The sequence below is a fragment of the Cephus cinctus genome, unplaced genomic scaffold, assembly GCF_000341935.2.
Source record: "Cephus cinctus unplaced genomic scaffold, Ccin1 Ccin1_scaffold0153, whole genome shotgun sequence".
Taxonomy (NCBI): domain Eukaryota; kingdom Metazoa; phylum Arthropoda; class Insecta; order Hymenoptera; family Cephidae; genus Cephus; species Cephus cinctus.
Window position 1 is genome coordinate 382,972 of NW_014332881.1, and position 13,461 is coordinate 396,432.

Genomic DNA, 13,461 nt, shown 5'->3' on the forward strand with positions numbered 1-13,461 from the left:
CCTCCTTGCGTAATTACGGTTATCGTCAGAGGATTTAACCGCCATTGTCCAGAGACGTAATTTTTTCATGATCCTTTACGAGCCCTAAACTGTGCCTGTCGAGAAAAGAAATGCACGTTTTGAAAGCCGCGCGTCTTTACGGGCTGACGAAAAAATTCGCACTAAAAACACCCGCCAGTTGCAAATAGCTTTGCCCAAAAACTCATGTAAAACACCCGATTGACTCGCCGTAGCTAACTTGAAACGTAAAAAAAACAAAAAAAAAGAAAGAATGGAACATTTTGCAAAGGGTCATCCAACTCGGTTCCGAACGACGAGTGTGTCTGTCCTTCTCTTATACACGTAAATGCCCATAAGCGCGTCTCTTCTCGCACTCGCAGAGAGTATGCGAAATTACAAAAATCTAATGTCTACATTACACGCGGGGCTTCTCCGTTTAGAAGATCGAATTATACCACTGACAATGACAGCTTCCGTTAATTTGTATCGCTCGTTGACAGTTATCAAACGTTACTGACAGCTATGGCATATGTCAAATTTGATTATTCGCACGTTCGATCACTCGAAATAACCCCTGTATAAACTCCAGGCATTCACGTACCGCACCGTGACACATTTTTCAAGTGACACTTCTGGGCAAATACGTACGTAACTGCCCGCGACTACTTGGCAAACCCGTTTATGCCTGACAACGCTGGTCGGACATCATGAATGGCCAGAGTAAGGATATTCGGAGGAGTTTTTCTTACGTAATAATTTTCAAACGACCCGACACCTCAATTAACGGCGTTACGAATGCTTTCGCAAGTAAATTTACGAGCGGCCGGCGTCGCCCATGTGAATTTACGGTAACACTCGCCGTAGCCAGCTTAATTGTTTCCAGCAAGAGAAGAGATCGCCGTTGAAATCACTTAAAATAGAAAATGCCTCACTCACCGTAACAGAAGTTCACGTGGCAGCCCTTTCCGCGATCCTTAGTGATTCCAGGAAATATCACCAAAATAAAATAACCAAGCCACTTTTTTAACGTCCCGTAGAAACTTACGTTTTATTGCGTTACACTGCGCCCGGTACACATCTTACGACACTGACAGTTTTCACTGGTATTTAAGATCTTAACACTCGCAAGAAAAATACACGTAAAATCCTTTAGTGACGAAATTTTAATAATTACAAATTATTAAACCTATCAACAATCCTCACCTAACGAAACCACTGTAAGAGTCGATCCAACGAAAATAGATCGTTGATCAATGATTTCCTAAAGGCAATCTCTTAGATCCTTCGTACGAACCACACGAAATATCGTCACCAGCTACGAGCAGCCATTGCTGTGTCGTACCAACTGCAAAGATTTCACCAGGTCCCATTATCACTGAAATTCCTGGCTGAATATTTCCCCAGGAACTTCTGTCGCGGAGTGGACGCCCTGTCGGCTCCTTTCAAAACAAACTGTCACCTTCCCTCGTTGCTCTTTACAGTCCGGCAAAGAATTCTCGAATACGACTCTTTTCTTAATAAAACAATAACGCGCGACCCGAGCGAATTCACTCGAACTTGAGTGGCACGTGTCTCGCGGCACTGGTTTAATCCTCGAGGATTTTAAGCGAGTAGGAAATAACGTTCTACGCGGTCGATCGGATCGGCTGTCCGCGACGGCAATGCCCCCGGTTGGGGCTTTAAGCGCCTCGGTCGGGAACCCGGGACCCCCTCCATCCATCCACCCAACCGTCTTTACTCTCCTCCACCCTATCCCCACCACTGCCAACTGATAGATATCCCCACCCTTCACGCTACACACCACATATATATATACACCCTTTACTTTGCTTTTTCATTCTCATCTTCGAAGGTTCTTATCCTCCTCGTCCTAATACCTACGGATACCTTCGAACCCTAGTAACTGCCGACACTCTTCGTTAAATCTTCGAAATCCTCACGTACTTTGTGGTCGATACTCATGGAACGACACTACAGTTACGGTGAATGGTAATTTTTTCCTTGAATACAATTTAGGATCGAATAATATGAAGGTTTTTGTATATCAGCTTTGGTTTTTTTAGACAGATTATACCTTTATGGTGTTTATGAGAAATTTTTGTTATAATCTATACCACAGGCACTGAACGAATTTCTAGATTCTATACCAGGTTCATACTCTTATTCTGTCCTGGTAATTTTATTTAATCATTACTGATTGAGAGATTAGAACCTATCGGTAGGTCTGTACTGACCTCTGACTCAAACTTTTTATCTAGTAAAATTAAAATCATTATCAGAATTGTATATGAATAATATTGTATAATTCCGAGTATACTAGTATCCGCAGTACCTATATCAGCACGTACTATATACGCGATAGATAAACTTTCGCCGAAACGATCTTCTGCAGTGCAGTACAGCGACCTTCCCTTTCCAATAGCGTCTCGACCCAAGCAACGAACTTTACCCTCGACTACCCCCTTTCCACGGGGGTAAGAGAACTGCCAACCCAAGAAAAGCCGTTGTACTCTCCCGAGTAGTCTGGAGATACAGAGTAACACCGAACTACCGATACACACTTAAAATACAGCAACACTCATGCAGCCACCATCGATTCACCAGAGACAGATACTGATAAGAACGAAGAACAAAGGAATTTCGAGAAATCATAACAATAGTTCATCGATTAAACGTCACAAAGTCAGTACCAACTTCAATCGCCATAAATACCAATCGGACCCGCGCTTAGCCAATGTTACCGAAAATAACCACCGCAGTAATTCAATAAAATTACTATAAAAAAAAAAAAAAAAAAAAAAAAAAAAAAAAAAAAAAAAAAAAAAAAAAAAAAAAAAAAAAAAAAAAAAAAAGCTTGTATCGAATACAGAAACCAGACATACAGATACCAGCTACCAGAATAATTTTGCACTCACGTGCATCTCCCCTTAAGTTAACGTTTTCATGAATTTTCATTCGTTACGATTCCACAGTACCGGTACTAGGCGGTACCTCGCCTGACCTGTGACCCCGCGCGATGCACGAACATGGAAAAATATGTAAATACCAGCATTCATCCATTATCCAGTACAGAGCCTAACGCTGACAGCAACGTGTGCCTGAATTAAAGAGTGGATATCCAATAGCAAAACATATCTGTATACACACATATATATATATATATATATATATAAATACCTACCTTTCCTCTCCCAGTGACTTTTCTCGTTCATCCACGCTCGCCAACGTAAAATCAAGATCTGGACTGTAGGATAATTTTTGTCAAGTACGCAAGGAGATATTATAATCCGAAACGGTACCAGATATGCAATTATTCCATCGGGTGTCAGTATACCGTGAATAATGCGGAGCTCCGCAGGGTCTCGGACGCGCGATGTGTGATTAATAGCGGTGCTATCAGTGCGTGAACGCCGCAAAACGAAGACAAATGGCCGACGACGTTAAAGCTACGATACGTCGGAAACGGCGTCTAAACAGTGCGATTATCGCGTTACACATAAAGCCCCGGAGGGGACTTGCGGGTTTCTTGAATTAAAAAGAAAATTATTAAAATAGCATCGTCACAATTAACCGCAAGTAAACGCGAAACGGTTGGGGTTTCGATACTGAGAAAAATGTTCAAATATACTCTCTATATCTATATCGTTGACAGCGCAGCGACCGTTGGGTTTTGTTATGACTGGAGGCTTCGGTTGTGTGCACATCGAGGTAGAGGAATCGTGCGCGCGCATCTACCCCCTCCTGGCCTCTCAAAGGGATTCGCCAAATGTATTCGTGAAAGTGGCTATCGAAATGTCAACGTCTTTTATACAGGGTGGCGAGTTTCACTGTGGCGAATTTCGATATCACTGGCAATCGGTGCTTCATGTAAATGAGACTTGATGGAGGTATCGGTTAAGTGGTTTAGGATACGTTGATATTGATATATGTATGGCATAAAGGTACGTACATAAATATTTTATGAATTATCAAGATCGACTGTGAGTTGTCTGTCGGTGTGATATATATACATATATTGTTATTGATAGTTTCATAGCAACACGTGTCACCACGCCTGAATGTAGTATTGTGATACTGAACATGAAAATGAAACTTGACGTTTTGTAAATCGTGTCAATGAGATCAATGGCAAGTCCAAGCGACCTTATTACAATAATATTATATGGACGTGAGTATCTTGGTACCTGATAAATATTTTTACTTGGTTTTTGGGTACCTGGTGAACTGATCGTTTCCTAGGATCGATGGGTTGATTAAGATCGGTTGACCTTCGACGATCGATAGTTTCTGTGAAAAAGGTATAGACAGTTTGTGGCTGGTAAATTTGATTCTTTGGTATCCGCCAGGTTGGTCGATTATATTTATTGTTACGCGATTTTATCTTGGGCCATACCAAACGAACGATTTACTGAATAAATGACATTAGGCGGTTTTCATGCGACGGCAAAAATTATACGGAGAACGTTGAACCTTCGCGAGACTCATTTTAGGTATAAGATCCGCATAAGCCGCTACGTTTGGAAGTTTTACGAGGTACACGTGTAGACGTTTGCGAGTGTAGTAATTAAAAGGGATTCTCTTAATTGGACTGCGTGATTTAAGGTAAGTCGCGAAACACGTGGAAATTCGCGATAAGGAAGTGACTTCGTGGAAAGGTAGTGTTAGACGTTTCTTGGCTCGAAGAAGTAACGTATGTATGTATGTATGTATGTATGTATTTGGATCTTTTTTTTTTCGTTAATTCCTTAATTTTAGCCACGGATCAGGATAAATTGCACGTTTGTCATTTTTGCAATTTATTAACGCGCAACTGGAACAAGGTCGTCGATGGACGTCTAAATAGGCTAACTGAACGAGGCTCATAGGCGTCCCCTGAAATGCATTTCCAGTTGAATAGATCGGCGTTACACAAACAACCTATTCAGAATGGGCATTCGATGGAAATAACCGATCGGGCCCTAAATGGCGACCCCGACCCATTCTAATGTTATGTACAATGTATATGCACGAGGAACTACTGTACACAGTTGGTGGAGGGTTTAGATGGGTATGTGGGTGCCATTTCCTATTGGGACGCTTGTGTCCGTTTTTGTGCATGGAAACTGTAAATGTTAGTTAGCTATATTTATTCAATGGGTTTTAGATAGATATCGCAGATGGATGGAGGTTTGGGGAAGAATTAGTGAATTGGCTGCCAAATTGCGTGACGCCATCTGTAACGGGACATTCGTTGTTAATAGTTGGTAACGCGTGAGAAGGACTTTTGAAAAAGTTTATATTCGAAATATAACCGAAGGTAAGACTCACTGTCTTTTACGTAATCGGGCGCAAACCGTTAAAATAATTGCGTGCGCTCGAAAGAGATGAGACACCTCCAGTGGCGCGGAGAGAAATTTAAGTTACGAGCAGTTCTCGCGGTACGAGCGCACGTGTAATTAAATACACAAAGTCTCCTACACGTGTGGTTTCTATATGAAGTAGTCTCGTGGATGGTCCTGTGAACGAGACATAAATTATTTTTATAGGTCTAACTTGAACGGAGAGACGTTAGGAAATTACTTGTGGCTGATTAATAGTATATCGAAGGAAAAATGATGAGGACGTATTTTCTAATAAGGCGAGCTATCATATATTGTTAAATAAACTTTTACACCCAAATGTACCCCTTCGTTCCCAACCCTCTCGAGTAAGACAGGGAGAAAAAAGCTCTAGGAACGCGAGAATGTTAACGAAGTGTCAAAGTAAGAAAAGCAGAAGAGAAACAAAAGAAGATAGATTATGTTTGTCATTGTATTAAAACCCCCGCAAGGGTTGTCAAAAATTGCCGTAGCCGATGGTATTTCACATCGTCTTGGCGGGGTATTGGTAAAAGTTTTCAACTAGCAATAATCGCACCTCAGCATAGCTTCACTGGTTACGATATCGCCACTGCGCAAAGCTGAAGACGAAGCCAACGTGCGGGTATTATGTGGCAAAGCGAGTACAATTTCGTGTACGAGAACGGCAGCCACCTATAGTCGGCCGACGGAACTTTCACCAAGCACGGCCGCAAGCGCCCCCCACCCAATCGGACGCCGAGGTCGACAGAGTGGGGAGACAGACTAGACATCATCAACCCCAAACAACCCCCGCCATTCCCACCCAGTAAAAAAACCTCTTCACCCCCTAAAAAATTGTACCCACCTCTATTAAAATAGTCCAATTTCCATGCTGGAACTTGGCCAAGACGCTCTAAAGTCCTCGCAAAATTCGGTATGCGTTCAACGTCTTTTAAGAGTCTCGGAAGTGCCGTAACTTTTTTTCTCTCCCATTCCCATGGTTCCCTGATCATCCGGTAGAGGCAGCACCGCAGACGATTCCCACAAATTCCCAGTAACGGATTAACTTACGATCAGTCGCATAAAGATATACTTTTTTCCTTTAAGACATAGTAATTATAACGTCACGCAGTATAAAACCAGTTATGGAATAGCAGCAATCAGAGTGAATCCAAAAGAATAGAAAACCTCATAAATTCAAGCGGCCTATACCTGACATCCTTTCTGATCTCTGGTAATGTGACGGGGGCTGACTTGGATATACAAACAATGATGCGAGAGGGTTACATTATAAACTGGTTCCAAGAACCTTGGGGTGGATGATAGTCAGCCGACTCCTGTCACTGGATCTTGGAGTCACGTCCCACCTCTACACAAGATCCAGCAGATGATTAAAAGAAAATCAACCAAAAGGACACGGGATACTATTAGCCTCCAAGACTTGATCCTGCACCAGGTACGTACCCGGCTTTTCAAAAAGACAGACAGCAACACGCATAAGGACTACCAACCTGATATTGATTTTAATGTATCCCAAGCACGACTACGTCGAGCTTCAGGACCGTATAGAAAATACCTAAGAGTCAAACCTGGACCCATCATCCAAGGAAGGAAACTGGGTCTTCCGGGTGATGGGTCAGCCCGAATCCATTGGACCAAGTGGAATTACATTCTCGTACCAAAGAGAAAAGTCCCAGCGGGCGAGAACAGCACGCACCTTGTTAGCCGTCGTAGGACCGACACCACCCTGGTGAGCGTGGGATAGCACGACCTTCTGTGATCAAATAAAACCAGTCCCAAGAAACCCGTCGGAACAGACATCGCGGTCGTAGCGCCGAGTGGAAGAAAAAAAAAAGTCAGTAAGAGGATCCTGTCTGAAAATCCGCCCATATGACCATACCAAGAAATTGCCCGAGGGCCACTTAGAACTGATTCTCAAAGAAATCCTCTGAAATCCCCCCTAGGGAAGACGAGGACGCGAAAAATTTGTCGAAAGCAAACCTCCGTGATCCTAGTTCAGGTAGTTTTTTCATTCCCAAACCTAACTAGACCGTAGATAGACCAGAGACCCCCTTCTCCCATCTTCTCACCCCATCTTTGATCATACATTATACACACTGCATATAGCTATACACCTATCATACCCTGATACCAGAGACGTTACACTTTCTCTGTGAGAGGCAAACTTCCCTGACAACATCGGGGCCATCATCTTGGCCAATTACCGTACTCCTTGGGACTAGGCGGACTGACTTCTAAACAAGATAACCTAACCTAACGGAATTTAGCAATCAGTTAATAGGAATTACTTAAGGAAGAATCGTATATGAGGTACAGTCAGGTTCGATAACCCCCGTCGCGTCGATACTAGAAGCGCGTCTCCTTTGCCTTCTTAAATCCCAATACGAAAATTACCATGAAGGTTCCCAGGGGACAACCACAGATGGCGGAGGGATCGGCTAGAGCTCGGCCGAGCGGACGCCTAGAACAGACGTCGAGTCCCGTTGGTTAATACATCGGTCGTCAGTGCAGCAAGCGGAGCACTTCACGGGGAGGCTTTTTAATACACAGGGTATATATACCTAAGGCATCCCGCGGACATGAGCAGGTAGTGAAGTGGGCAGGCAGTCTGTGTGAAGGAGACGAGATGCCGCCTCAAGATGGCGGCGGCAAAATTCTTCGTGAATGTAAGCGAGGTGCTTATTATATTGCCGTGGGTTATAATGGGCTTCCGCAAAGTGTGAAGGTGCGCACGCGCGCGCGTCCTCGGCAACTTCGCTCGGACGTTTATTTTGGTATACATACATATAAACGATACAGTACGCCTAATCGAACCGACTGCAATTAATTAATTAAATAACAAACGATATCTCGCAAGTGAAAGTGAAAGATCGAACGATGACAATCGACAAGTTCAGATGCTAAATGACTACCCGATGGGAAATATATCGAGGAATTCAAAGTATCCCGGGATTCACCGGATATCGGAACTACCGGACAGACCCGGTCGTTCACGTGCGAATCCACCGGCCTCCAGCCGCCTACTTAGGAGCCCCGTTACTCTTGTTGCATCTACAAGAAGATGGACTCAGGGGGTAAAAGGCAAGATGAGACTCCCAATTAAATTTCTTCGACATTCATATATATATGTAATATATTTAAACCAGACAAGCTACCTGAAGTAATCCGCAGGTCTTATTAAGTAGTGCATCTTCTCTCGTATTATTTTTTCTTCTTTTCTCTCCTCCTTAAAAAGGTGATAAGGTCTACGGGCTCTCTTATGGTATTAATTTATTAACTATCCCCCGGCAGCTCCTAAGTGGGCACCACTTCTTCTCGGAAATCCCTAGCAAGAAGCTGGAGCCTCGTTGCTTCCCTAGTAGAAAAATTCAAGCGTGTCTCCGTTCCCGCAGCATCCACGTTATACGTATCTGGTAATAAGGATATGTTTGCCGATACCACCGTCTCTATATATCTATACAGCGAAAAGCATCGTCCCACATGGTGAGATACACGCGCGATCCGATGAATGGAAATCGATAGAGTGTTCCCGGGGTTGCCGACTGGCGGATACAAGCCGGACGTCAGGACGCCGCATGGATTCCCTCTACCTATGCTACCACGGCTACCAACCGTCTCCCTACCTTCTCTAGCAGCATCCCTATCTGATGACAACCTGCAACGCCTATCTTATCGCGATCAGACATCGACTAGCATATTTTATAGGTTATGTCGTACCCTCTGCTATCGCCTTGAGGTTTAAATATACAGACACACACTGTATATACATATACAGCGCAGTAACGTTTCTTGCTGATTCGAATACCAAGATGGAGTAGTACAGGAAGAGTTTGAATCGATCGGAGAAAGGTATTTATCAGGTATCAGGGAATATCGAGTTTTTACCTAATACACAAAAAAAAAAATTTCAACTAAAATACCACTGTTTACATCGAATCGAAAGTCTACCTGGATGACGCAATCTGATCAGACCAGTGTCCATGTACGAAAAGGTGCCAGAACGCAACGTGGCTGATTCATGCGTGAATTGCCTCGAAAACGGGGGAGAGGGGGAGCGTTGTGAACGTGAGAAAAAAAACTTGGGTCCCCATTCATAAATCAGTGATGCGTTGGGGTCAGGTGTATATGCGTTGTATGTAATATGGGCCCGTAGACGTTTATCAGCAATAGGTCACCAGACAACCCAATATGTGACTTCCTCCTATTAGCCAGCTTTGGAACGAACTGGAACGCAGGTTCGCGTTAAGGTTGAGACCCCGGGTCTCCGACGCAGCCTTCAATCATTGTCAATCAGTTCGGACGCGGCACCGTTATTGGTCAGCGTGTGGACGCCCGGATGTCGCCAGTCCTTATCTCTACGTCAGACACCTACTACACTTTGGCACAGTCCCAGAGTGCATTTCTAATCCAGTACCGTAAAGCCCGATACCCATCGGAGCGCCATCCATTGGCCAAGTGCCATTGCGACGAGAGTCAATGTTCTAGAAGGTGTGCGAGAGAGAGAAAAAACGTGGACGTCAACCGGAGAGAAAAAGGACGCGACCCGCCCGAGCTACCAAATCGAAGTCTCCAACCCAGCGACGATCTCAAGGGCCCAGGGTGCCGTTTCCATGAAGTCCAAACCCGTTCTGGAATTTGGTCACAGCCAGCGGTACGCGTGGGCGTATACCGATAGAACAAGTGCGTTCCCAGGGCCCTTTTTTTCGTTCCTGCGGTAGGAGGCGTCAGTGTCAACAGAAAATTCTCAACGGACTGGATACCGCTAGGTACACCACTAGCTCGCCGCTGTCGCTCAACCTTCGGCTCACGTTGTAAACTCGCCTTAAGGTTCAAGCTGCGCCAGCACATACCCAATGGCACGGTCCCCGACCCTAACCGAGTTCCACGATGTTTCCTCGGCAGACGGACGAGGTGGATGATAAATTAAAAAAAAAAAAAATAAATCGTGAGATAAGCGTACGAAAAACTTTTCTACCTAAATCAGCATATAAAGTTTCCGCGTACAATGGCCTGCGCTCTACCTTTGTCCCGAAGAATGGAAGCCGGCGGGCATTCTTTTGGCTTTTACCGGATATCCAAATGGAATAATTGCCGATAAGGCAGGAGGCCTACACGACCGGCCAGGAAAAACGTAATAACAGTCAGGCTCAGCCGAAGCCGGCCGAGCCGAGGCCAAAGTAAAAGCAAAGCAAACTTGAGACTCCTCTCTCTATAAGGCAGCAAACGTTAGAAGCGGTCGCTCGTTGTAAACCGGTGGCCGTTGCCAAGGCGCCAGAGGAGGGCAGAGGCAAACATTATGAAACACAACGCCGCGGCGCGAGGACCTCTCAGAGGTCTGTGGTCCAGGGTAGAGGTGGATCCTGGTTGGCGCTCTGACGACGTTTATCGCTCTCGCTTGCTTATTCTCGCTTCGCAGCCGACTCTGTATTCCCTATTCCCTATTCAGGGGAGCATTATCTCATGTGAAATTATTGCTGTTGCATTGCGCATGCGCGTGTAATCCTGTTATCGTTATTAGTCCAGCCGCGCCAATTGTCAATGCGTTGTAACGTGTATCTCGTGTCGCACTATATATGTATATATATATATAGTGTGACTTACTTTTCCACATATGAGTTAGCGGGTACCCAATCTTTACGTGGCAGAGCCACTTCCGCTACTCTCTAACAATATTTTAATAGCGGCGACAGGTAAAAGTATCATTCGTTTGCGTCTAGATATAAATTTGTGTCAACGGGTAAAATCAATGCCGCAGTATCACAGAAGTGCATTGCGATAATGATTGCAGCTTAGCCGCAAATACGTCCGAGGTCAGAGTTCACTCGGCGTGGGCTTCGGATGCGTTTCTAATGTTCTTTACGCGGCTACATTATACCGCCCCACCCCGATGGCATCCGAAGTCAGAGAAATCTTGGCGCAAATCTTCTTATAATCGCGACCGCGCGCCTCTTAAAGGCTGCCTTGAGGATACGACTCGTCTGCCCGCGAGGCGTTTCCATGTCAGCGACTTAACGAAATTTCCCGTGACCTTGGATAAGACGTTTTACGAATTTTTCGTAAATCATACGTTGAAATCTCGCATACGTACAGTGAGTCTGAAAATTATTCGTTTTCTTAAGTTTTCACGTGAAATCATGTCGGGCGAATTTAATTCCGTCGCCAGCTTTGAAAACCGCATTAACCAGACCGCGGGTGGCGATGGGACGTCTCGGCGACCCTTGGACAATGTATCTGGGTTAGGGTGCAAGGGTGGCATGAATCTCCCTTCTAGCACTCAAGTCCGCTCTCATAACTTAACTCTCTCTGCTCCCTCGCGGTTTCCATTGAAGAAGGGCTGACACGTGACACGTGGCTTCTCGAGTGTTAATATCGTTCCGGATGTCGGAGGGTGGACGAGTGTCGCCCTGATCGGTGCTTTTTCGGTTTCACGGTTGGCAAACCGATTTCATGGGTGCCACCCTTAGCTTCTCGTATTTCGCTGTTATATTCATTGCTACCAGAAACTTAAGGTTTTTACTACATATACGAGCACCCTGTATATACCGTACGTCACGTGCCAAGTAGGACGCCCCGAAGTTGCCGCGATCGAAAACGAGTAACTAATAATCGCATCTGCCGAACGCATTATCCTTCCGTATGGTAAGAAGTTTTAACTCGCTTTAAATCGCGGCAACTTCAGCCGTCCTACTTGGGACGGGACATACGGTATATATATATTGCTACGTATTTCGTTAACTCGAATTAACCTACGTCACCTTCGGCCGTCCACCCTTCGTCCATGCATCCGCATGCCAGGCGGACGCCAGCCAATTCTTTTTTTTTTTCACCCAGAACTGACCACCCGGTACGACCTGGTAGTTCAGGTGGAGCAGTCTCGACTCCGCCGAAACGAGAGCTCGGACGAAACCTATCGGAGGAAACGGCAAGCTCAATGGATCCGGTCGACTCTTGGGTACGGGAGCAATTGATCGAGAACGTAATAGGTCCAGAGATATAAAATCGAAATCTCTCCACCCAATTAATAAATTGGGAGTCCGGGCGACTCTCCGCGGCAGATTCGAGGACCTTCTACCTCAACAATAACAAATCTTTCCGGGAACCTTGGCGCAACTGTACGAATGTGGCGACCTCAAAGGGAACCAGAAATGGAGAACGTTATCCGAATCGGTAGCCGGAGTCGCCTTGTGACCGTGGCTCGAAAAATCACCTAACAATATATATATATATGTATAACTAATATACAACGCCAGACTAGAAAGTGAAATTACTCACGTTTTCCATAGCGATTCTCTTGAGCTCGCCGAGAAGATCGGCCGCCGGTGACAGGTAGGACTTGAGGAAGTTCTCCAGGTTCCCGTGGTAGGCGCACACCAGGATATCGCGCGCCTGCCTGGTGAGAAGATCGAGTACAGCCTCGCCATATAGCGGTCCTAGTAAATTCCGTACGAGGGACGCGACGTCGGCGCGTATCTGTAAGATGAAATGCACTTCTTGTTAGACTGCATTTAGGATGCAACTATCGCAATATACATATATACATATATATATTTACATGCCAGGACAGATAACGACAAACGACCACTCTATACGCTTTTTACCTCTGCATCTTGCTGGTCAGATCGGTTGACAAAAGTGCAAGCTACATTACGTATGCAACGTGCATCCAGCTATTCCGGCATGCGCCCAGGTGCGTCGTTGCACGCCTGCATATGCAACAAATAATGCAACTCGACGGACTAAACTATGCATCCGCTTTGCATCGTTAATGATCGTTATTATCTCCATGGCATTGTATTGGCGCCACACCCTCTACTCGCGATTCTGGATGCACTTCGCGTATATGCACCCCCGGATGCACTCTTTTTCCACCAAGTACAAAACCTCCAAAATATTTCACCGGATCGCCGTGTACATTCGCGTGTGGGGGTAAATTTTCTTTCTCGTAACATTACGTGCGACGATGCCATAGGCCAAAAAGAAAAGTCCAAAGAGTTCATGTAAATCCACCTTAAGTGGCGATTCAAACTTGCAGCAGCAGCAGCAGCAGGGGGCTCCCCGTCCTATCCCATGCTGGATACTGGCAAAAGAATTCATCCCCTGTCTATATCCCTCCCCCCCCCCC

The 13,461-nt window shown here is 45.2% G+C and overlaps 1 protein-coding gene and 1 non-coding gene across 6 annotated transcripts in view; both read right to left on the bottom strand.

Moving 5' to 3' along the window:
* Positions 1 to 13,461, bottom strand: part of LOC107263348 (puratrophin-1) — a 131,815-nt gene that overhangs the window by 90,519 nt on the left and 27,835 nt on the right. For 4 of the 5 annotated variants that reach the window (XM_015730421.2, XM_025080711.1, XM_015730422.2 and 1 more), the window contains one exon: positions 12,612 to 12,809. The exons of the other annotated variant lie outside the window; for it this stretch is intronic. In XM_015730421.2, coding sequence (XP_015585907.1) covers positions 12,612 to 12,809 — 198 coding nt within the window. The remainder of the gene's footprint in view (positions 1 to 12,611; positions 12,810 to 13,461) is intronic. 5 annotated transcript variants of the gene reach the window in all.
* LOC112493775 lies at positions 5,800 to 5,940 on the bottom strand. Its single transcript, XR_003058505.1, has one exon. It is a non-coding gene; the product is annotated as a U4 spliceosomal RNA (small nuclear RNA).